The sequence below is a fragment of the Xyrauchen texanus genome, chromosome 18 (genome assembly GCF_025860055.1).
Source record: "Xyrauchen texanus isolate HMW12.3.18 chromosome 18, RBS_HiC_50CHRs, whole genome shotgun sequence".
Lineage (NCBI taxonomy): Eukaryota > Metazoa > Chordata > Actinopteri > Cypriniformes > Catostomidae > Xyrauchen > Xyrauchen texanus.
This window is the reverse complement of record NC_068293.1, coordinates 29206991-29233701: the sequence shown is the minus strand read 5'-3', so window position 1 is coordinate 29233701 and position 26711 is coordinate 29206991. Positions and strand designations below refer to the sequence as shown.

General features: G+C 35.1%; 1 protein-coding gene and 1 pseudogene across 1 annotated transcript in view; one reads left to right on the top strand and one right to left on the bottom strand.

Moving 5' to 3' along the window:
* The window catches only part of LOC127658816 (sodium leak channel NALCN-like), a 239088-nt gene extending 237713 nt beyond the window's left edge, over positions 1-1375 (top strand). Inside the window, exon 46 of the mRNA XM_052148359.1 lies at positions 471-1375. Coding sequence (XP_052004319.1) covers positions 471-613 — 143 coding nt within the window. The 3' untranslated portion in view covers positions 614-1375. The remainder of the gene's footprint in view (positions 1-470) is intronic.
* Positions 1376-1765: 390 nt separating this feature from the next.
* Positions 1766-25282, bottom strand: LOC127658815 (phospholipase D1-like; annotated as a pseudogene).
* Between the last annotated feature and the right edge of the window lie 1429 nt (positions 25283-26711).

Below are 26711 nucleotides of genomic sequence, written 5' to 3'. Positions count from 1 at the left end.
TTAAAAACGTGAGGACCCCGTATTTTACAGGATGTTTGACAACCCTATCAATGGCGAGAATGACTATTTGTTTGTTTGATAAACAGCAGATGGGGGAGTTTTTGAAAAAGCTGTTTGAAATCTGTTTATGTGTTTGTTGATGCAGAAATTACAAAATGAATCTTTAATTCAGATTAAATCTGATTGAAGCCTGAGATTTTCACAAGTGCTTTCCGGTTGGTAAGCATCGAATGCGGTCTGTGAACAAACAGTGGGTGGTCTGCAAGTATGCCGTCTGAATCTGAGACTAAGGCCACAAAATTCCACATCTGGTTATGCCCATTTTTGACACAAAAAAATGGGAGATTTTGCCAGGTTTCTTTGATTGGGCTGAAATAGAACATAGACTTATTTATTAATCAGATTATCAGGTATTCTGTACACCAAAGTGACCGTGTATCACCTCATAGTTTCTTGTGATTCTCCTGCAGGGCGCACAAGTGTGAAGTCCATGGTGTGCAAGATGAACCCTGTGAATGACGAGGCCTACTCAGGGTCTGAAGTCAAAAAGTGGTGGACTCGTCAACTGACTGTGGAAAGTGATGAAAGTGGAGATGACCTCATTAATATTTGAAGCAGAACAGCACACACACACAATTTATGCAGACAGTGCAGCCCCTGGCTTTTCCAGATTATCCTTCTTAAAAAAGATTTTTCAGCAACATGTTTTGTATTTGCTTAGATGGGGTAAGCCATGATACATTGTATTAGCTCCAAGTAGGTATTTATTTGCTGCTTGAAGTCCCATCTGTACCCATTCAAGATCGTAGACAGCCCGTTGAAAGACGTTAATCGTTTTTCAGTCATTAGCTCTACATTTTGTGAATGAAAAGTCATATATTCAGTAATTATGAAAGATGCAGCTGTTATGTGACCTCAGGAAGTTTATTGTAATGTAAGATAATCAAATTCTGCAATATAGATATAATTGTTAAGGAAATGCACATAGCTTGATATGATGAACCTAACAAAAGCCATACAATTCTCTATGTGTCAATGTCTTTTGTTTGGCTACCATAATTGTCTTACATTACATAGGGGTATTATTATGTTTGTTTGTCAAGTTTGTCACAATTATCCTGTGATGTGATACAGTGGGCTCACATTTAATAACATGCAAAAACTTGCAGATATTATGGCAAGATAGTGAATGGGACAGTATTATGTGTTTAAGTGACTGTGATTTTTCTAAGAATATAAGTGTTATAATAAAGATACATAAGTTAAGTTATAAGATTAGAAATAACAAATATTGAAATAATATACTTAATATATTTTGTAAAGGAAAATTGCAGCAATTTATATTTAATGTGTGCTTTTAAATTAAAAGTGATATATTAATTGAAGGTTTGGCTTATTTTTTTTTGTCGATATCAATTATCAGGAACAAATTAAAAGAACTGTTAACATACAGTATGAAGACATACTTACTGGAAGAACATGGGTACTACAGCTTTTGTAAATAATTAACAAAGTACATTAAAGAGATTTCAGTTAAATCCTCCTACAGGGACAATAAAGTAAAAAAATGTGACTAAAAAAAACTGTATAAGAAAGAAGGATTTAAACAATTTTAATCCATTTAAATTTAAATGCCATTTAAAGCCAGCTTCTATAGACAGCTCAGAGGTCATTTTTTTTCTTTGCTATTCTAAGTTTACTCTCAAGAAATATGCATTCTACTGACAGCACGTAGAGTATTAAATGTTTATCAATTAAAAAAATCCTATGTCCACAGCTCGATGGGCATGATTCCCTCTTTAGTGTTAAGGCAGTGGTTTTCAAATATATTTGTTCACGCCCCCCTTTGAAACAACAAAAAACTTAATATAACGTAAAAACGTTTTATTTAAAAATACTATGAAAACTGAATGAAAAGTTAAATTCACTGAAAAATAATCTGAATGAATGAGCATGTCACAATGCCAATATTGCTCTGCTATTTTGTGTATAATTCCTGTATTACATAAATACATAAAGCATTTTACTTATGCCTATACACTTTCAAACCATACAAAAATGGAAGGAAAAATAAATAAATAAATAAAAAGTGATACTGCTGCAGGAGCAACCCCTGGGCATGAACACATTGCAAACATAATCCTCCATTCATCTACATTTAAATAGCAGAAAGTTTTTTCTCTCAGTGGAGACATTTACTCTGGATAGTTTTGTTTAAATGTGTTCATGACCTCAAGACTATCATTGTAATTCTTTACTGGGAGGATGTCCATCAAGATCAATAAATAAACTTGAAGTGGTTCAAAATACATAAGCCAGAGTGCTGACTAGAACCAAGAAATATGATCATATTAGCCACATTTTATCATTGTTATATTGGACACCTGTTAAATTTCGTATTAATTTTAAAATTCTGTTAACTACGTACAGAGCTTTGAATGGTCTAATCTGCAGTACTTAAGTGACCTTCTACCATGCTATTTTTAATAGTTCATAGAATATCAAAATAGATCCTTTTAATATTTGGCTCCTAAACTATGGAATAGTCTCCCTAACACTGTTCAAGCTGCAGACACATTCACTGAGTTTAAGTCTAGACTAAAGACTCATTTATTTTGCCAGACATACACCTAATTCATCCTTCAACTCACAATTAGGCTGCTTTAGTTTAGTCTGCTGGAACCAGAAACCAGAAACAGTGATCATGATCTATAACTCTGCAGTAAGTTGAATGGCATCTATACTAATATTATTCTGTTTGTTTCCCTGTCTCAACCTCAAGTCTCCTATCCTGAGGAAACCAGAATCGGCTGGATTCAGCTCAACTCCTGCTTCGTATTGGACTCCACTGCTACGTATCTCTGAGTGATGACAACTAAACACCAGCCAAACATCACTTCAGTCTATTAAGATTGACTTCAGAGGATGAACTGATGCCAGCTCCAACCATAAGACATGGAATACTTCATATGTCATTCACTGAACCTTAGATTTAGGATTGACCTCACCGAAATTACTGTCCGGTTGAACTGCAATGCACCTCACTGATCTCTGCCTGCTCCACTTCGGTCTAATGATGGACTACACTCTTAAAATGGAATATATAGACTATCAATGAATTGCCAACAACAGCCTTCATCAGCCAACTAACAAAGGACAATGCATCTATGTGAACTTCTGTAGTTAATCCAGGATGGACTTCAAAGACATTAGTCATTAATCTTACAGTTCATACAAAATCTTTGTTTAAACACTGGCCCTTAACACTTCCTTAGTTTACTCATTTAAACCATGACTTGCACTGCTCATAAATAACTAATAATGGCATAATATTCATGCTGTTTAGCCAGAGGGAAACTGGCCCCCATAGTAAGCCTGGTTTAACCAACATCTTATGGAGTTGCCACAGTCGCCTTCGGCTTGCTCGCTGGGGCTCAAAATACTAATTTAATTATTTATTTTTATACACAATTTACAGTCATATTTAATCAAACTATACAACGATGACTCTAAGACTTTATGTATATTATGGTTTCATTTTCTGCTAATGCATGCTTTTCTGTAAAGCTGCTTTGAAACTATATGTGTTTTGTAAAAGGCGCTATACAAATAAAAATTACTTGACATGACTAAACCACTGTGATTGTCCCATCCTGGCCAGCGCTGAGCAACAAATCGTCCTTAACTCTTGTGCCATATATATAAATTCTTCTGAAGCCATTCGATAGTGTTGTTTGAGGGACCGAATTAAATATCAGGGTTAATTCATCGTTTCCCCCATTTGAAACTGCCGTGCGAGACATCTTTGTTTACATAAGCGCAGCTGAGAGTGAACCTGACACTATTACATGCTTTGTGCAGTTTGCGCTGCCATGCCTGACAGAAGTTTAACAAAGCAGGAGAAAAAGCAGAGGTGTAGAAATTGTGCCCATTGGTTCTTGCGTGTATTGTCACTATTTTTACTGAATGTGTGAAAGAGATTTGAGAACCCCTCCCCCTTACGGGCGTGCCACACACTTTGAGAACCACTGAGTTAAAGGGAAGAGGTTCTCCTCAGACAGGAAGTATATTGGAAACCTTGTATCTTCCTCAGTTCAATGCAGGCTTGTGCAGGGTCCTAGGTTGCTATACAAGGACGTGACTTGTAATTTCTCAGAATCGTATTGTTCAGGATGGAATCAGTGGGCAAACATCTGAAGACCTGCATAGGCCAATCACAGACTGACTGTTACAAACAAATCCCAATAATATAGTCTGATAAAACATTAAAGAAAATAAACCACAAATATTGAAGCTAAGGATTTTAAAATTTGATTTTGTTTGTTAAATGAGTATTTTCAATGATATGCAGCGACAGAAATGAACAGGAGCAAAAATGACACCAAAAATGTCCTCAAAATTACTAATGAATGGAATGAAAAATAAATTCCTCAATGTATAATTTGTCACATCTGATTTATTTCATATTTTATTCTAGGTCTGTATGCATGTATGCAAATGCAAATACATACTGTATGTGTGTACATAAACAGACACTATCACGTCAAATTCGTTTAAAGAATTCATATTAATAAATTATTTAAACTGACATATTACATTACATAAAAAGACTTACAGAAGTGTATATTTTTGTAAGATTACTCCAAAATACACCCTCAAGAAGGTTAGAAAAATGCCCCTGAAAATCTAATTGATGGGATAAATTCATTTCTGACGTGAATCAGATTACAGATTATCATCTGCAAAGGCAAAAAGTCTGATTCAGACAGTCAGCTCGCTGCATTGACTTGGTCAGTTAATCAAATATCCTAGATCAGTGATAAAATTGAGCTCTTTTCTTAGAACAAATCAAGGGCTGTTTGGAGAGTGTTGTAAGGAAGGTCAGCGTCAGTAGACTGTGCAGCACTCTTTCAGTGGCTCTTACCTGTTTAAAGTAGGATTTATTTACCTTGTCATACACACTCGCATTCTTGGCTCCAGTCACCATCCAGATTTCCTTGTAGAATCTATCACTGATGGTCTTACTGATGTCTATACGATAGAATGCCATGAACAAGCCTTAAACAAGAGAAGCTTATTTCACACAGGATTACATTTTGTAATGGAAATGTGCAAAGAATAACAGATGAAGTCAATTTACATGGTATATTCTAATTAACACAAATATTTGGAAACAAATTGCCTTTCTTGGATAAGTAAAAGTTGAAATTTCAACTAAACCATCAATAATCTTGAATGTTTTGAAATGTAACTACATTCTTTTGTTTGTAAAATGAAACTAATATTTATACATAAAATTGCGAAAATCACACAAATTGTGTGAATCTGTCAAGTACATGTCCTGTCATATTTCATGTCAAAATAAAAATCTAATCAGATATTAGATTCTAAAAAAAAAATGTTTTACTTGTAACTAGATATTATTATTTTTTGTCTTTATCATTTAAAAAATACAATATATTACTAATGCCATTCACACAGAACAAATACTTGAATACACCTCTTCTATGATGAACATGTTTTCAATTACTGAAAAGCTGACATTCTTGAAAAACGAAATGTTGGCATGAGTAGTGCATAATAATCTTTTGTTATTATTTCTTAAAACTATTTAATTTAAAATATATATACATTAATATTTCAAAAAATAACCAAATGAGTCGTATTGTGTAGCCAACATGCGGGTAGACATTTTGTTGTTATGTGACAAAAAAACAACAACAACAACAAAAAACAGATGCCTTCGGAACCTCATGACTATTTTCTTTCTTGCTTTCTTTTTTTTAATTGTCATATCATTGAATATCAATATTTTGACGTTTTAATGAAAAGGCACATTTTTCCAGGTCATTTGGTAGAACCCTGAGAAAACTTCTTGACCCAAACATTTTCAAATATTTTTGACTCAAAAATTCATGATATTTGTTTAAAAATACAAAAATAAAACAATTTTATTAAATTATTTTTTATATAACATTAAATTGCGAACCATGTATTTAGGTGCAAGGGAAGGATTTTAATAGCTTTTACTTGATTGTTACACAATGAGTCATTTATTTTATTTTTTTATAGAAACCACAATAAACAACCAAACATGGATTAAAAAAATGAAGGCTAAATTTCTATGAACTTGACACGTTTTAATCAAGATAAATATATAAATAGATTTTAAAAATATTTCACATTTTTTTCGGACAACCTTTTTTGTCAATGACCCATAGGCCTATACAGTTTATAATGAGTCTTGTGAATTAATCTTATGTAATGGGATGAATCTGTAAAGTAAATGGGAATTGTGGTGAAAAGGGAAAAATAAAAGGGAATTCTTTTAAATAAAGAAAATTAAGTATATTATACTGTCAGTTATGGTAGTAATTGTTGTTAATATAAGCTGAATTTAATAGGCTAGTAATAATGTGTCAGAATGCTTTCATTACAGTATTCCAGAAACAGTCATTATCACATTGACAGCTCACAGAGCACAGTGAAGTCAAAACTGAGGCTCACGTGTTATAGAAAAGCACACCTGAAGCATTCTTCTCATAGTGATGGCAAATCTGCCAGCCTGGTAACTCTCTCCATCCATGATAGAGGGCTGAAATTCTGTGTCCTCAACTAACACAGCGATTTGACTGTATCGCTTTCCCAGAATGCTCCTGTCGTTGATGTTTGCCAAGCTTAAACAGATCACAGAGCTTTATCAAACCTGTCATACCATTTTATTTGTGGATCACTTGTCGTGCATTTGTGGATGGCAGCTCACATTTGTGAATTCTGAAACATTTCTTGCTCTTGAGCCACAGGCAATCCACAAATAGGTGGAATCCCCCCATCGTCTACTCAAGCCAATCATATAAAGGTCACATTACTCTGACCAATCGTAGCATGTTGTATCTTCAACCAATCACACTTTGTTTTGCTATAAGGGCGGGACCAGAATCAAAGAACTCTCATGAGCATGGAATCAAGCACTTACAGATATTCTCCAAATCTGCAAACTTTTAAAGAAATGGGCACCATCAGAGGAATACTGTGACTTAAGGTTTGTACAATTTTCTCTCAGTTATAAACATGTGTAGTGTCTTGTTAAATGTCGACAGCTGAAACTTGCCTATTTGCAGAGCGTCCTGATTATTAGCTTTAGCTAACCTGGCTGACTGTATGATCCTGCTATTTTAATTTTAACCAAGTTTCTTGACTGAAACTCCTAGATACATAATGAAAAATTGTATGTATGTGTCATCAAAAACTCTCTTAATGTTGCATGGCAGATCCAAACAGACACACTACTGGAGACTACAAAAGATCAGTAGTACAGATAGTGCCTTTATAAAACATGAATCGTATTAGATGATCTTAGGAGCACAAACCATAAATTCATATTACACAGTGTACAAGATCTGCTATGCCAATAGTTTGGTGTCACATGATGTTAATGTACAGAATGCATGTATATATATATACATATATATATATTTAGCACATAGTAATAGGCAGAAATAATCATGTTACCCTGTAAAACAATGCATGTTTCACTTATTTACTTAGGAAGTATATGGGCTGTGAGTTATAGGAGGAGCTCAAAAGGACATGTCAGGAATAATGATAAGGCCTGACAGCCTCGCTTTCATTTCAGCCTCATTTGTGGAGCATGTGTGTCAAGCAGGGCTGGACTGGCAGTCTGGCATACCGGGCATTTTCCCAGTGGGCCGACGGACTTTAGGGCTGATCAGAGGCGGACTTGCCAGCGGGATAACCGAGTGGCTGTGAAACGTGCCGAATGGGCCTCGATAAGCAAAAATGAGCCGCGCGTTATACAGAACGGATGACAAAACGGCACCGCGATATGCAGAAAAACATTTGAAAGAATTTTAAGAATTGTCCCTAAGTATCAAGTCAGGTCTGCAGTTGCTGTCTCAATCCGGATACTCGCGAGGGGAGAAAGAAGTGACACACACACCAGAGCATATCAGATAATTCTCCAAAGTTTATTGTCCAGCTCATCATTATATGGTCCAGCAAAACAACATTACACTAGACCCACCAATGAAATAGTTCTTTACCCTATATGGGGGTTATATATATGTTTGAGCTACGTGTGATACATGAGAGTACAGGCACAGTGATCACACAAATAAATGTGTGTGATTCACAAATGAATGATGGACAGAGTTGTGCTTGTGAGTTAAAAAATATATATTTGTAAATAATTTTTTAATTGTAAATCTCATATTTTTTATTTGTGAATTCATTTTAATAATTTTTTGTGAAACTCCTATCATATATTTGTGGATCTCATTCAATTTATTTTTGAATCATCTTTCAATTTATGAATCTCTTCCCATTTGTCTCCGAATTAGAAACAATTCTAACTCCATATAGGAACGTGTTCTGGATCTATATTTGGGAGTGACGACCTCTATTGAGAGCCGCAAGGACGTGTCAGTGTAAAATTGTGAGATTTCTTCTAAGCCCATTCATAAGGATGACGGGATAATTGGAATTGATAAAGACAAACGAGATTGGAGCGACGTTAAATGTAATGTGAAAACCTAATGGGTTTTTAATAAAACATTTGCGGCGATGGAGGAGGAGGCAAGCGTGTCTTCGGTTTGATAAACATCTGTTGATGTTTGTTATTCTGCACATGTACGGGCTGCATATGTTTTTCTTTGGTTGCAGTGTCCTCTAGTGGCCACTAATTATTTGACAGTGTTTCTGAGTCATATCAAAATAACAAAGTCTTATTTTGGCTCTGTCAAACAGTAAGTTATAAAAGAGTTCAATTTAGCTGAACAGGGCTTGGCTCGACCAAACAAAAATATAAAATTAATGTATAGCACTTGATAAACATTGAATGTGTGATAGAAGTGATACGTTGATAACAATGAGGATTTAGAGCTAAAAAAAAAAAAAAAAAAGGAAATTACCCATGACTGACTACCAGTATGAAAAACTGGATACTCAATGTACCTGAATTATTGGATAGATTTAACTGTGTTTAGAGTGTAATCAAAATACATTTTAAAACAAAACATTGACATTATTCTTAAATGCTTATTTTCCATTTGAATATAAGCCAATTTGAATGTCTCCATTAAGGAAGACATTAAAGGGAAACAAATTGAATGTTGCTTATATATATATATATATATATATATATATATATATATATATATATATATATATATATATATATATAGTATAAAATCAAATATTTATATATGTAGTTTTTCCCCGCATGAAAATATATAAAAATTTTATTTTGTTTAAGATTCAGTAGTCGCTAGTAGTTAGTAGTCGCTATGTCTATGCTGGTTCCAGCTCTGGTCCTATGGTACTGAGGTGGGGGAAAATGGTTTCTTGAAAGTTCATCAGTAAAGGATTATCTAGCACAAATGCCACAGTTTCTTGAGAAAAATACAGAAAGATTTGTATACGTGAGGTCTGTAGAAGTGTGGCTGACCAATAATGACAGTGCATTCATCCACGATCATGAGCTTTCTGTGCACGTAACTGAGTTCAGTGACCAGGTGGCCATCCAGGTCAGTATTAGTACGAAGTCTGCAGAATATGTATTTGATCCAGCAATCCGCCATTTCACAGTCAAACACAAACACAGTATGTACATTTGCACACACACACAGACACACATCACATACTTATTTTTGTCACATTCTGAAAACAGACCATTTATTTTCATTATGCATGAGCTGCAATTAATTGCAATGAAAAGTGTGCAAGCAGCATGGAATTGTGCCATACCATTTCATAATTGCTGTTCCTGGTATAGAGATTGACACGGTCTTTGCAAAAATGTAATCTACTGAATAGTGTAGATTTATACATGTATACTGTACTTCTACAATACATACAGTATTCTACTTACTCACACATTTGAGGCTCTCTGTAATTGAGCGCTCCCCTCGGCACAGTGTCCTGTTATAGAGAAAGAGAGGTTTCATTATCCAAATACCTTCTTTCTTTCACAAATCACAAGTCTTAAAAGAGAGGGTTGTATGTCTTCAGAAGACTTGGAATGTAGCTCTTGAGTTCCATGAACTACTTTAAAAGTGCTTTTATTGTGCTTTTTTTGTCCTTTGAGGAGCTTCACAGATGTGCACACTATGAACTGTGATTGCATGGAAAAGATCAATGTGAAGTTACTTCAAAAGTGTCCTTTCGTGTTAAACAGAAAAAAATAATCGTGGATGGGCTTGGAACCACATGAGGTTTTGTAAATAATAACAGAATTTAAAAAAAAAAAAATTCACTATCCCTTTAATTCTCTTTCACATGACCAATTACATCCCTCCCTGAACCCCAGTGACCAAGGCAACCTTTCTGTTCCTCTTTTCTAACCTAGTGTTGAGACTCCAAGCTGGGATTGTAATCATCTCTTTGTTGCCTGTGAGGATGCAGGATCTGTTGTTTTCACATTACACGCGTGTAATTTGCTGCGAGCCCCTGTTCAGGCTGCATTTTTGGCCTTAATTGTGGCAATTTGGTGATTACAGAAGACGCATGTTTGGAGCGTTATTACCTGTAATTAAAGTACATGATTGCTTTGATGGCTTGGCCTCCCCCTGACGAGATGTCATCTTTAAATCTGGGCAATAGAGGCATCACCACATAGGCCCGAAACTTCTACTTCTCCCTGTGGCCGAGTCATTGACTGAGTTAGGTGTGCCAATATTTTTTTCTTCATGTTTGTATAGATGTATGTATTGTTATGGCTGCACCTGTATGCTCGCAGGATTCTCTCTGCGAGTACATCTCCAATGCTGTTGTGAATGGTCTAGCTAGTGGATCATTTAATAACCATTCTATCTGTAAACCAGAAATGTTCACCATTTCATTTCAGTCACTTTACATTTCATTTTCACATAATGAGAGCGAACTGTGACTCATTACATGTGAGGTGAGGTGACTGTCATAGTGCCTATCATTTACTTTTGTGTTCCACAGAAGAAAGATTATTGTATTGGGAAAGAAGAAATATCAACATATTTTATATCAGTTGTCACAATATCTACATTTCTAACAACATCATGCTGCAAATTGTTGTCATTTAGTTTATATTTTAATTCTTCTTAAAATATTCTTGAAAAACTTAAGTGAGAGCAACCTGGTCTCATAGTATCACGTTATCATAACTACTTTTAAAAAAATATATGTTTTACATTTGTTGTACTGTACAGTACGTATCACAGTAGTTTCTTGGTCAAATGAATAGAAACTGCAAGAATAACAACTTTTATTGACTTTAACACAAATCACAAATAGAGCTGCAGATTATCAGTCCAAAAACAGTAATTTTTCACCCTGTTCTTTACACCTCAACAGATAAATTGTTGCACATGAGATGCAAAGGGCATGAATGACATGAAAGTGTCATGGATAGGTTTGCCAACCGTCCCATATAATACGGAATCGTCATGTATAATACGGAAACGTCCCATATTTAAGGGAACAAAATTGTGTTTCTTATGAAATCCATACAGGATGGCGTTTGTCCCGTATTATATGATCTCATGCTTGTCCTGTATTTTAGCATATCAGTTTCTCTGCACCTATTCATGTTATGGCATTAGATTGCATTGCATATGTCAGTGTTCTTTCTGGAAGAGAGACTCAATGAAAGTGAGAGAAACGTACAACAGTACATTACAGTACAGCACGGTTTTTGTATAGATCAATGTGATTTTCTTATATTTCCTTTTTGATAAACTATTTACTGCCAAAGCATCAACACAGTAATCGAAAGACAACTACATAATTTAATTAGCATTTTCGTTTGCAAATAATTTTACAGTACGTGCACTTTCAGTATACTTACAGTGTATTTACCCAAGAAAGTACTGAGTAATATTAGGCAACTACATGTACTTAATATGGGTTAAGGTTAGGTTTATGGTTAGTACCTAGTAATTAAGTTGGCTTGTGAGAGCCAACTTACTGAAATCCTACTTAAACTTATTATTATACCGATTCTTCTTATTCTTCTTAGCGATGAAATTTCGGTATCTAACTCCTCCTAGAGCTTTTAAGCTACAGGCACCAAACTCGGCACAGACCTTCAGACTAATCCCGAATAGTGTGCTATATCTTTTCTAACTGATCGGACTTACGGTTTTCCTAAAAAACTCAGAAAAAACTCCCATTGACTTAACATTGTGGAATGTTCAGAAATTCAAATTCCAACTGACATTTTCACACACACAGACAAAAAGGGCCTGTCAGCCCTGCATCTCTCCCTCTCTCTCTCCCTCAGAGGATTTCTTTTATCAAGCAGCCAAAAAGTAATGAACTAAAATCTTCCTAGCCACACGCTAAAACATGCTAAAAACGTGCTAGCATCTATCTGAGGGTCAATATCTATCTATCTATCTATCTATCTATCTATCTATCTATCTATCTATCTATCTGAGGGTAAATATCTATCTCTCTCTCTCTCTATCTATCTATCTATCTATCTATCTGAGGGTCAATATCTATCTATCTATCTATCTATCTGAGGGTAAATATTTATCTATATATATCTATCTATCTATCTGAGGGTAAATATCTATCTATCTATCTCTCTATCTATCTATCTGAGTGTCTATCTATCTATCTATCTATCTATCTATCTATCTATCTATCTATCTATCTATCTATCTATCTATCTATCTATCTATCTATCTATCTATCTATCTATCTATCTATCTATCTATCTATCTATCTATCTATCTATCTATCTATCTATCTAGCAACTAAGTTAAACTTTTAACTACTTTAAACTACAAACTACTTTAAACTTTAAACTAATTTAAACTTTAAACTCATTTAAACTATAAACTACTTTAAACTTCAAACTACTTTAAACAATAAACTACTTTAAAATTCAAACTAATTTAAACTTTAGACTACTTTAAACTTTGAACTAATTTAATCTTCAAACTACTCTAAAATTCAAACTAATTTAAACTTTAGACTAATTTAAACTTTAAACTAATTTAAAATTCAAACTAATTTAAACTTTAAACTAATTTAAACTTTAAACTAATTTAAACTTCAAACTAATTTAAACTTCAAACTACTTTAAACTTCAAACTACTTTAAACTTCAAACTTTCTGGTCCAAACTTTCACAAGCCAACTTAAATTTTGTCTCGACGAACTTTTCCTAGTTACTATAGTTGTTGTAATTATATTGCATGTAAATGTAGAACAGTACTGTAAAATGAAGCACTACTGCATTTTCTCTCCCATACAAATAAATTATAATGCGTGATTGCTTAAAAAAGTACAAATACTTGTACTAAGGCAGTGGTACTGGAAGGCCAAATAATTGTGTAAATTTTTGTGATTGGCCAAATATACTATTTTTAACACATTAGTCATATACTGTATACAAACTGATGACCTCAATTTTAAATGGAAAGCCGGTTTGTTGAACTTTCAAAACAGAGAAGGCTTAAGCAAAATTATTGGGATGACAGAAAAATATTGTGTTTCTCCACTGATTGCAGCTTTGTTCTTTTTGCAAAAGTAGTGTTTATTAAAAGTGAAGATTGATAGAAATTTGGTTCTTCCTGGTCATTGTATTAAAGCGGTTTTCATTTTATGCATAGCCAATTAGTGGCTGTTCACACCTAACACGTTTATGCCTGTGTCAGTACTGTTTTTCAATTGTTTTCCAATGTAAACCAGCTCTAGGTGGACCTCTTTAACTGTTGTGCAGCATCTCGTGCAGAAAAGTCATTTTTTAGAGCTGGAATGTTCTGTACTAGGATGGTAGAAATTTGGCAACCCTAGTCATGGAAGCGCCACAAATATATTTTGTCAAAATGTAGCCATAGTGTAATTCTCAGGAGGCTGGTCATCCTTGGCTATTTATTTGTTATTATTTTGTTTGGCTAATTCTTTTATAATTACCATGTGTGCCACTTTTTACAACAACATATGGAATAATACAGTAACAAGGAATATTTTACTTTTAAATATTTATTTCTCACTCACACATCTGAACCAAATGAATGAACTAAAACGAATCAATGAACACAAAATTGTGAATAAAATAGTGAAAAACTTATACTTTAAGTATACTCTTCCCTTATACGTTCATCTAAATTTCAATGTAAAAGCTTGATACTGATAAAACAAAAGTGCATGGACACATCATGCATCAACTACCAGATCTAATTCAGACAATATTTAAAAGTTCAAAAGAGGAACTCATGTGGTTTGATGTTGCTATCTCACCTGTACATTAGCCTGTGTGGATTTGCCATCATACTCAGCTGGCACCATGGGTGCTGAGAGAGACCTGGGTATGAGGCAGGGGTGGCATGTCGCCCCCCGACCGCTTCTTCACCAACTAGCAAATAAAAGAAGAGTTGATTGGGATCAGACTGTAAGCCCATCGTTGACTCCCAAATCACACCCCTAAAGAGTGCTAATTACTGTGCCATATCCAGATAGCCTGTTGGGCTGACCATCAACCCCTGTTTTGTACCTCCACTCCCCAGAGACAGAAGACTTGTTTCAGGCTGAATAAAAGTATCTGTTCCTTTGTTTGGTCTATACAGTGCTGCTGATTACAGTAAATTGATGGCCGTGTGTATAACGGTTTTCTGAAACTAAGGTTTTTAATGACTATTGTCTTATCTAGACTATACTCAGACTGTTTTCAACTTGGCCCGGCACATGGTTCAAAGGTCGTTTGAACATGAGACAAGCTTTGATTTCCAAGAAACAAAGGAAACTGTGTTGCCACCCACCATCAATTATCTGCATATGGAGGCAACAATATTCTTTAGCATTGTTTTCCAAGTCATTTAGTCATTCTATTTTTGTTCTGGATTCAATTTTCTTAAGTTTGTCTTAAAGGGATAGTGATGTCCGAAAACCAGTCTGACATTCATTCTTTCGTGGAACACAAAATGTGATTGTAACAGAGTTCAATGGAAAGGAGGAGGCGAGAACTGGCTTAAAAATATAAATAATATTTAATGGTTAACTTAAAAAAAAGACAAACACAAACACATACAGGGCAGATGCCTGTAGTTCTCTCTCTGCCAACAGGGAGGACTCCATGGGACTCCATTATCCAGGGTTTTGGCACCAGTGACTTCACAGCAGGAGGGAAGGTGGACACATGTAACCGGTTTTCTCTGCACACAGGTAACGCTTTTAACTGTCAACTTTCTAGGCGTACAGCTTCACAATAAATCAACTTCACAATTACTCATTAGCTTCGCATTTATACTTCAGTTTCACATCTATATTTCAGCTTCACGGCTGGACTCTTGTTCCTTGACTCTCTATTCGCTAATGGAATTAGAGACAGGTGTTAGACATAATCTAGCTCAGGTGTGAGTGTCCTTAACAGTTTATCTCTCTCCTGCCGGATGCTCGACCATACCCCTGCTGCCACAGATATGCTGGGCACAAAGTTAGCCTCAATCACCATTCAATTTCTTTGTATGGAACTTCAAAACAACATCTCCTTTTGTGTTCTACAGAATTGTACGGGTGAGTAAATGATGACCGAATTTTCATTTTTGGTTGAACTATCCCTTTAATTTCATCTAATTTGTTCTGTACAAAACATTTGTCTTAATACCAAGCAAAATCTGTCCTTGACCTTTTATTTAAAAAAAAAAAAAAAGAAAAAAAAAATATTAGTTCTGTTAAATTGGAGTTTCTTCTTATTATTTTGCTTGATGTTTTCACCCAATTTGAAGGAATTGCTCGGAGTGCAAATTAGTGATCTGTATGCCAGGTTCGTTTACACAGTGTGCATCTGGGCTGTGTGGTTATAAACAGATGGTTCTCAGGCAATTAACAACTGGCATAATGTGTTGATTAAAATCCATTGAGCCCTGATGAGATAGAACTAACATTAACTCTGCTCACGGGCTGTTGGCAGCTGCCCAAGTGATACTCATAACTCTAGTGACCTTGATAGTGAATCACAAAAAAAAAAATATTACTATTTCATGTGCTTAGTTTAAAACTGATCGTGTGGGAGAAGAGTGGGGAATAGATACCAGTTCTAGTTGTGTTTGGTATAAGTCTATATGGCAGCTAATTATAATTATAACTTTACCACAGGTATTACAAATGATTACTAATATTATTGATATAATTTGTTTATTATTTGGGAAAAAAAGATAATCACAAATATTAAATTGTATTATTTTTAACTAATGATTATTAATTATTTGTAATTATTATAATATTTGTATTAAACATTTTATTAAAATAATATTATTTTAACAGAATTTCTTAAATGTATTTAACAAATAATAAAAAATATTTTTAAGAAATAATATTTTATAAATTTTTACATTTAAAATATAAAATATTATTAACGTTAAAATAATATTTTGTCCTTGAGATAAAACATGTACAATATATTTTATGAATTATCAAAAGTATATTAATGTGTTTTGCAGCAAAACACCTAAACAATCTGTTGTAGTTGTTTTAAGTATAATTATTTGTATATTAAAAATAGTTTAATGATATGAAATTTAATATAACACATAATATTGTATATGTATAATATTTTCAGGAGTTATTTTATCTTAGTTTTCTCTTTTCCTTTTGATTTGTACATGGAAAGTCATTATAAAAAATATAATAAACTCAGAAATGCAGCTGTATGAGATAGAAGTTTCTCAAACAATGAAAAGTCTCTAATATATCTCATATTGTCTCCCACACAAATCACTGACAGAATTTTTCTCACATCTTTCTTTGTTGTGAACATCATTCCCTAATCAACAGCAAAGCATATAAATGTGACTAGTCTGTCTTTGAGCCGTAAATTTTCATTTCCACTAAACACCTCATCAGTGGCATTCAACTGCCTTTTGTTTGCCCTCCTCAGCCCCCCCAAACACACACCTGTCTTCCTCTCCTTTAATTATTCACCAGCTGAGTGTCTGATCAGTAGCCAAGCCTGAAATATGACTGGTATAATCTGAAGGAAATCATACAGGCCTCAAACCAATTCAATTACTGAACAATCAAAGTAAAAAGGCCTCTAATTGCTCTAAAAGGGGGCTGAGTGAGTGGATAGCCATTGAATGCTGACGCCATTCAGAACAGGGCACAATGAGCAACTGCAGGGGGTGCTAAGCTCAAGCTAATAAAGATGCTGTTTAAAAAAAATAAAAAAAAGACTTGAGAGTGGTTGGAAACCTCAGGTTCATGCATGCTCTCTGATCTTTTGTTTGTAGAATTAGGCTTCTGAATGGAGGTGGTATATGTGCACATTCTAACATTTAAATTTTTGTATTTATCTCTGTACGTTCAAGAACCTATGGCTTATATCCATATAATAAATAATAAACAGTAATATGTGGAATGAAAATCTTGCTTTGTTTGTAACACTCCATTGTACTAGTTTCAAAGTAACATTTTATTGCTCAAAGTTTGTGCTTTCATTCCTAAGTAGATTTGTGGAGTTCTCAGTTAGGTTTCAAATCTCAAATGTTTCATATAATTTGGTTTAGGAGTAATAAAAAGAGAAACTAATGAGACAATTGTTGACGTACAGAAATAGGATAGAGCCATTACATTTCTGTGGATAACATTAGACAGACAATTTAGTCTCGGAATTCAAAAATGTTCAGAACTGTCTGAGTTTAGGTTAAAATATTTTGATTTCAGATTTTGGTACTGTATCTAGACAAATTTGATCACATTTTGTAATATTGTTGAAGTCTTTTCTAAAAGGATATTTATAGAGAAAAATCTGAAAGTATCTGTTTGCTCTCTATTTAGTCTCATTGCTCTCTAGGAGAAACAATAGAGATGTTTAGACTTTATCTAATTTCTCCTACCTTTGTAAAGTTCCACCTCTGTATGAAATGCCTTGTCATTTCTCTTGCAGCCTTCCCCTGAACCAAAACATCAATATCATGCCAGGGCATTCGTGGTGTCTTATACTTGTCAATGAAATCTGAACCAGAGAAAAATAAACAACAAACAATCGCCATAATTAATAATAACTTAATTCAAGTCACTTTGAAGACATCACATGGATGCCTGTATCTTCTGGCTTTGACAATGCACAACCGTCTTAAGTATAATATTTCAATGCATATATCTATCAGATTCTGTTCTCCTGCTGTGTTTTACCCTGTTGGTACTATGTAGAAAACCAGGACTTCAGATTCACAAAGCAGAGATGCAAAAATGTTATCTCCCTCTTGAGAGAGAATAGAGCTGGGAAATAACCCCATACTGACTGCAGAATGGGATGTTTGAAAACAACTTCCACGTCTTCTTTCACTCATTCCCGACATCAAAGAGTGTATTGTGTATTTGTAATTTTTTGTCTTAAAGCCTAAAGCTGCACTGTTGCAAGCACAGTACAAACAGAAATATGTACAGTATATGCATCCTTAAATGACATGCATATTGTTTTCGTCAAGCAAATTAAATCAGCTCAGGTCTACTTTTAAATTGAAGACATTTAGGCTGTGGTTGCATGTTCTGATATTACAGTTAATTTATATTAAACATTACATTTGTAGATGTAAATTGTGGCATACCATCAAAATACCATCTTGTTGAACTTGACACAGTCTGTAAGGATGAAGTTGCAGTAGTCTTTGCCATGCCAGAATCGAGTCTCTCCACAGGGTTCAGTACTGCCAATGTAACTTCTGAGGGAACTGGTTTCTAAAACAGATAGACAAACAGATAGACATATGCAAAACACATCATAGAAATAAATAATTGTGATGAATTGGTTCTGGTCAAAGAAATTAATATGGCAACAACAACACAGAATAACTAAGACCAAACTCTCATAAACATTAGTTCCCATAACTGTGATATTCAAAGTCATTGTTGCATCAGTTAATAATGACAAGGAGATTTGAAACATTCCAAAACAAATGCATGCATCAAGGATGTAACCAATTATCTATGATTGTGGGGACCGCAATGGTAGAATTTAAAGAATCAGCCTTTGAAAAACCAAATATTGGTCAACCAATAATATGATTATTTATTTCCTCTGGAGGACAAAATTGAAGATTTCAGCTCTGTAGGTCCATACACTGCAAGTGAAAGTTGTACAGAACTTTGAAGCTCCAAAAAGCACACAAACGCAGCATAACATTGATCCATACAACTCCAATGGTTAAATCATATCTTTAAAAGTTATATGATAGGTGTGTGTGAGAAACAGTTCAATATTTATGTCCTTTTTTACTTTCAATCTCCACTTTTAACCATCCCTGACCAGTAGGTGGCGATATGCAAGAAGAATGTGAATCGCCAAAAAAACAAAAGAAGTAGTATGTGGAAGTGAATGTGAAGATTTATAGTACAAAATGACTTAAATATGTTTCTGTTTCTCACCCACACCTATTATACTATATAGCCTCCAAAGACATGATTTAAACACTGGCGTCATATGAATTAATTTTATGCTGCCTTATTTGCTTTTTAGAGATTCAAAATTCTGGCCACCATTCTGTAGGAACCTATAGACCTAAGATATTTTTCTAAAAATATTTGTTTGTGTTCTGCAGAAGAATTCAGGTAATACACATCTGGGATGGCATGTGGGTGAGTAAATTATGACAACATTTTCATTTTTGGGAGTAATTTCTGCACCGCCAGTGACACACACACACACACACACACACACACACACACACACACACACACACACACACACACACACACACACACACACACACACAACAAACTGTGAAAATAATGTCTGTTTTAAAACAAATTTACCTACTAAAGAATTCCACTGATAAATTACATAATTATCAAACCAAGTGGCATCTCACCTGTGTGGCATCGGCCCAGGGAAGCTATGACTTAAACGCTAGTATAAATGACTCCAGTCTGCCGTGCCAAGTGTGAACATGGCTAAACTGCCCTCTGAATTGAGTGAGTTAAGGGCTTATGGGGATCATAGTGGCCTCGACTTGACAAATGGCAAATGTCAGCACACTATTCTCCTGGTGGGCATAATTGTATTAAGCGCAAATATCACTGTGCTCCTTTGGAGACGTTTTGAAAGGTTAGACCAACAGCTGTAACTGTTTCATGTATATTAGCAAAGATTTTACAGTTGAGAAGCACCACTTTGATAGATATGGTCACTCAAGCATGGTAAGAGAAGCCCCTTAGTAAATGCAATAAGTGCCTTCATCTGAATGCTTGAAATCATGTTTATTAAAAACTCAGACCCATATTTAATGACACAATGGCAGGCAGGCAGGTAGGCAGCAGGCCGGGAGAGGTGGCATATAGGCAAAATCAAGCTCCTATTTAGTGGCCTCAGTCATTTGTTGACTCACTCATCCATGCAGGGCCTTTATGTTTAATGCAGCTCTCTGGGGGGAAGAAAAGGGCCAGTGAGGAGGACTGGAATTATCAAGCACAGGCCCTTCAAGGGTGCTCCAGATGCTCTGTAATTGCAATTTTACGTTTGTTCATTGGAAAAAGAAAAGAATAAGAAGACAGAGGCCCTGAATCACCAGCCACAAAATTAATCCCTGTAACCATACAATTGAAATAAAGTCTGTACCTGTTCGTTATCTTCACTATTGTTGCATTGGCTTAAAAAACAAAATCCTACTATTGTAATTTAGGTAGCTTTCAGTTAAGTACTGTATAATCTTCAAATTACTTGACATGATAAACAAATAAATAGGGGAGACTGGGGCTAGTTATCATACAGGGAAGTTTTTACAAACGCTATACAATGTATCTTAAGATTTATTTTCTCTAGCAGTGGTTTTGTATGTTGGTTTGGAACACCTGGTTTAAAACCCTCTTGAAACAGACATTTCTGTTCATGTACATTTTCACTATCATCATGATTCTGCTGCTGTTGGGTAAACAAGTGAGCACAATAATACCACACAAGCATACTGTACATTAAAGCAAGGGTCAAGATATTAAAAAGGAAGGTTTTAAATGAAAAGTTGAACTGTGTTGCAGGTTTTTTTCAGGTCAGGTCAGGTCGGGACAAGTTGTCACATTTTTATTGGGACCTGTTGTCACATATGTTTTAAATTGTATAAATGTATACAATTTGTTCATTAAAATGTTTTGACATATTTGTGTGATACTTTATAATTTTCCTGTTTCATGAATTGTTTTGTGTTTCATTATTGTATTACTGTTTAAATTTAGCTAAAAATACTTTAACAGGCTGATTAATGGCATTAAATAGTTCCACTGTAACAACTTGATAACATGCTCGCTATTAGAGCATTTTGTCACAAAAGGTCAACATATGTGTTCAGTAACTTTTTTTGTTTTTAGTAGCCAAGCTTTTTAGGTATGTGCCTACACATAAATTGACTTTCAAAAATAAACATAGCTTGAGAAATACTCAGTGTGAAGTGTAACATCTAGCCCCGATCTACCCAATACTGGTCCTATAAATTAATGTATGTTAAGTTCCAAAAGTTACTTCTGAATAGTAGATGTTACATTCAGTATATTGTATCGATTGGCGCATTTGTCCACATGATCGTAAGAGGCTTAAGCGGGCAACTTTCAGGTGCGTGCCGATTTCCACCAGTGAGGTCTTTGACAGATATCAGAAACACCCAGCTGACAGTAGCATGGCAGACATCAATGAGGACAGCCTGATGTTGACAAACATTGCAAGGCCACTGTAGGCTATCGCTCTCCATGGGTCACATTTACAAAAAGTTTATTCCTGTCCTTTTCACTTAAGACTTGCTGAAGGAGTCAGACTTAACAGCCAGTGATACCATCTATTTCTGACATTCACTTGAAGGGGTGTATTTTCTAAATCCTTTTATTTTTACAAGTTATAACTTATCTTATATCATCCTCACTTATTCTAATTATATTAATAAATGTTATGTTCTCTGTTCCTCTGATCTGAGGGGTAACTGAGGGTCTGCCTTATGCCAGGAGTGCAGTAACAGTGATTACTCATTTAGACCGGCTTCTGGAGAATAATAATTTACTGTATCTTGTATTTATTCCTGTTATAATTATTATACAATTGATCAAAAATTCTATAAATATTTGACTCTATTTTATTCAATCATTATTAATTGTTTGAGAGAGAGAGAGAGAAAGAGAGTGATATTAGTTTCTTTAATGTGATATTATACTATGTTTTCTCTGTGCTCTGTCCTAATGTTCCACAGATAATGAGGCCTGACATTCCAGTAAGTCTTGGGGAGAAGGCCTCTATTCCGGAGGAGAAGATAGCACCGATACATTGAATGTTTAGATAACTTATGTCTCTTAATTATTTATGGTTGTTGTGCCCTCTCAAACGTAACTTTGCCATAGTCAAAAACAACTTCCAAGGATTTAATTGCTCTCCTTGGTACCCCTTTGATGTTAAGAAAAAGGAGTAGCCATAACTGATAGCCATACCTTTATTTACCTTGACTGAGGGTAAGGGGCTAAATGCATTATTTATAATAGCTATAAAAAACATTTTATTTTTATATTTTCTGAAGAATGTGTAAGTGGTGCTTGCCATTGAATCTGGCTACTACAGGGTGTTCTGTACAATAGTGATGTTTAACTTAGCAGGCATCACTAACAATAGTGACATTGGTGGTCTTACATAAGTGAGACTGGGGGACAGAGTAGGAATGTGCTGAGGACTTCTTCTCACACTACCTACATCAGTCAGCCTATGCTGAGAGTCATCCCATCTTCCAAAGGCCAGGTCAGTCCCTCCCAGGAATGCCAGTGACTGGTCAATCACCACTAACTTCTCATGGTGAGCCAAGAGCAACACTGTGGTGGGCATGTGATCAGGGTGTCAGATAACCTGTCAGGCAACAGAGATGAGAAGCTCATTAGGTTCCTTCTGCTTAGTTTTAATTAATGAATAATGAAGACTTGTTCGGAACCACATACCCTCTAATGTACACTGTAAAAAGTGTCAACATGTGAATATTACCTTAAGAATCTATTTCTAGTTGATGTAAACTTTTGCTTGTGTAACTTAATTTAGTTATGTTATTTAAAGGGATAGTTTGTTCAAAAATGAAAATTATCTATTTATTTAGTCACCCACATGCAGGGTTGGGGAGTAATGGGAATACGTATTTAAAATACAAAATGTAAGTAACTACAGTTACACTTTAAATCATCAGTATTTATAATAGAGTTTCATTCAAAAAGTATTTTGATTACTGAAGAGATTACTTTGCATTTTCTTGTCATTCATTTCATTTAATATTTAGTCCTTTCAGATGGACTTTTATACATATAAATGATTTGATCCAAAGAGCATTTGAACATCGGTGAAACAATTTCTTATGATGTGATACATTCATACGAGCAGACAGAGAAGTAACTTTGAAGTAAGTTTGGAGCATAAGAAATATAAACGAACCTTGTGTAAATTGTAAGATTTATGCTAAGCTAAAATGCTATTTCTAGCCATTTTACATGCACATGTTACCAGGCACAATCTTATTTTTTTTTTTTAAGAAAATTCATGTTAGATCATAATTTCTTTTTTCTAGTAAGACCTTTGATATTAGGGCAAAAGTTGTATTCTTGATAATAATTTTGTATTGTTTTCCTGTAAAAACATCTAAAAATCCTTAAAACAAGATCAATTTGATTTAGAAACAACAAATTTAATAAGATATTAAATTTTTTCAGAGAATGTATTTTTAACATGTGTATTTTGTCTTATTGTACTGTCACAGTGTTTTTAGTCAAAGCAACTGAAAAAATCTACCAGTGCTGAAGAAGTAATCCAAAGTATATAGAATACTGACCTTGAGTGATCTAACGAAATACATTACAAATGACATTTACAGCATGTATAGCCTACTGTAATCTGTAGTGGAATATATTTAAAGTAAAGTAACCCTCCCAACCCTGCCCTCCTGATATCCCAGGTGTGTATACTCACAGTGTGCAGGTTTTCTGTATGCATGGAACGCCTGGATGACATACTACTGTGATTTTTTACATCTCCGCACATTACACAACATTTGATAAACAAAGAGACATAACTATTTTTGACAGACAAGATCTGCTACACTGTTGCTGCTGCAGAGCAAGTTCATAAACGTGCTACTGCTAGCATATACTTTACACAGACACTGTGTTAGTATGTGGACATGCTGCTGCACAATTACTGTAGACATACACAAGACATGCTGCCTCGAGCATATGGGACATGCTTTTGCTCCACAATTAGACATGCAGTATATACTAGACTGTGAAGCTGGGGAGGTGAAGGCTTTTTGAGAAAAAAAAAAACTCTTGCATTATGCTGCAGTGAAACCGACAAAACTGAGCAATCTAATGTTAGACAATGAGAGAGAACTCAAGTTGATTGGCTAATAGATTACAAGTCTAAGGACCTATGAGCTTATACCATGTGAGTCAATTGGCTTAACATGTCACATATGAGCAAGTCAATTGGGCAACAGATAACAGCTTCAAAGAACTTATCAGCTTGCACCATGTAGAGTTTCATGCCTGAACTTAGTCATTTATTTTTGAGGTGCTAACTGGACACTATTCACTGAATTGTTCAAACCTGCAATGTAGTTCGTATGCAATGTAATAGAACAGGACATTCATTTATTGTTGCAATGGACGATTGCAGTGAAGACAGCTTTAAAATTTGATATGTGAAGAAAAAATGATTTATTAACTTTTGATGTAACGTGACACTCGTTATCCATCCGTGTTAATCCATCCGTGTTAATGCCTCTCATCTACACCGGAATAGCATTTTCCTCCAAAACAGAAACTTTTGAAAATACTTTCTAGTACTGCATGCTTTGGTAAAAAAATGACGTTAGAAAATAGAAAACAAAGTTTTCAAAATAAAATTAACTGAAATGGAAATTGCACTGCCCCGCCTTTCGCCCTTATGTTAGCTGGGATAGGCTCCAGCCCCCCGCGACCCTGTACACAGGATAAGCGGTTGACGATGGATGGATGGATGGATGGATGGATGGAAATTGCACTGTTGAAAAATAACACCACAATATGCAGTAGATACCGTACAGCTGCATCGCCACCAGCTTTGGCACAGCCTCATGAGGACACTGCCCCTGGCAGGTGTTTCTACACCAGCAGGGCCCAGAAATACCTCCACCCAGCTGCTTTGCCGAACACGTCCTTGGGGTGTGGATCCCAAGGCACTTCCCATTGTCACTCCTCTGTGCAGACTCAACCAGCGATCCAATAAGATAATGTGACGGCACGTCAATCACGCACCAGCCCAGGGTGTTGCGGCAATGACAATCACAGCGCTGTGTTGCCATAGAAGCTCTGTGGCACCAAAGGAAGAAGCAGACTAGCAGCCTTGGGCTCTTATGGAGACGATGGGCAAGGAAGAACCTGACTATCTCCAGACAAAATATGCAGGGTTCCAAAAGAGTGATCCCCCTCATGCTACCAGAGAGGATTTTGAAAAAGTTCAAACATGATCGAAGTTACATGCTAGTCCTGTGTCAGGAGGTCGTGGGCATGCTGGGTGCTCTCGTGATATCTGTGATGTGTTTTGATCAAACCTTCTTGGAGACACATGGGTAGACACAAGAGTCTGGCACCTGTGGTGGCTGAGTGGGAGCCTGATTTGGAGGGACGGGTCCCCTCTGTAAAACTGTCATTTCTAGGCAATATTCTGCTTTTGATCATGTTTGACATACAGTTTGACTCACCCTGATGTTTGAGTGAAGTCCCATCAGTGTCTCTTGGTGTACTCACTGTTGAGGCCCATCACCACCTCAACCTCTTTATTGAGCAGGAAAAAAATCACTCCTTGTTGCTGAGTTGGCAAAAGACCAAAGGTTGTTAAATTACTTTTGGTTCCAGAAAACATGAGATGCCATTTGTGCTGACGAGAACTGTGTGAATTGTGTGTGAGAAGAGCAATTAAACTGGCTGAGGTCCAGATTTGAGCAGGCCTTCATACTCAACTGCTTTCCGCTTGAGGACGTGGTCTAATCTCCACATCTTCCCATCCACTACTGGTCACTTGAGGAAGATTTCTTGGCTTAACCTGAAAACCACATAACAACCACTCTTTGAGAGTTTCTATGATTTTTTTTCTTAAACATTCTAAATAAAATCTAAAACCTTAAATCAAGAAAAAAAAAGCTAGCCTTCCATTCTGGTCTGGATGATATGGATTACTGGTTTTAGAGGCTGTTTAGCAATTGTAAGCTTTCCATGCTGGGAGACCAGCTGAAGATCAGTTTTGCCAGGCTGGGAGAGCATCTAGATCAGCTAAGACCAACAAAATTATTTAGGCTTGTTTAAACTGTTATTTATAGGGATTGAACCACACAATCATAGGCAGAGGGTGAACGAACTGCAGGGTAAGGCTCCAGCTTATAATAATAATAATAATAATAATAATAATAATAATAAAATTGCCTTTGTGAATGTAATTTATGCATCAAAAACATTAATAAAATTATGTTTAGTCCAATGTTAATTGTTCATTTTAATTTGTGTGTGTGTGTGGTTACCATTGTGATGATTATTTAAATATAAATAATATATATAAAAGTATAATAATAATAATTATTAGTATTATAATTATTACTATTATTTATGATTATACTTTTTATTATTATTATTTTCACAAAATTGATGTCTAAACTCCACTGATTTATCTTTTAAAAAGCATTTTAAGGTTTAAGTCTTTAATGTTCTCCAAATTCATTCTGGTAATGTCTTAACTCT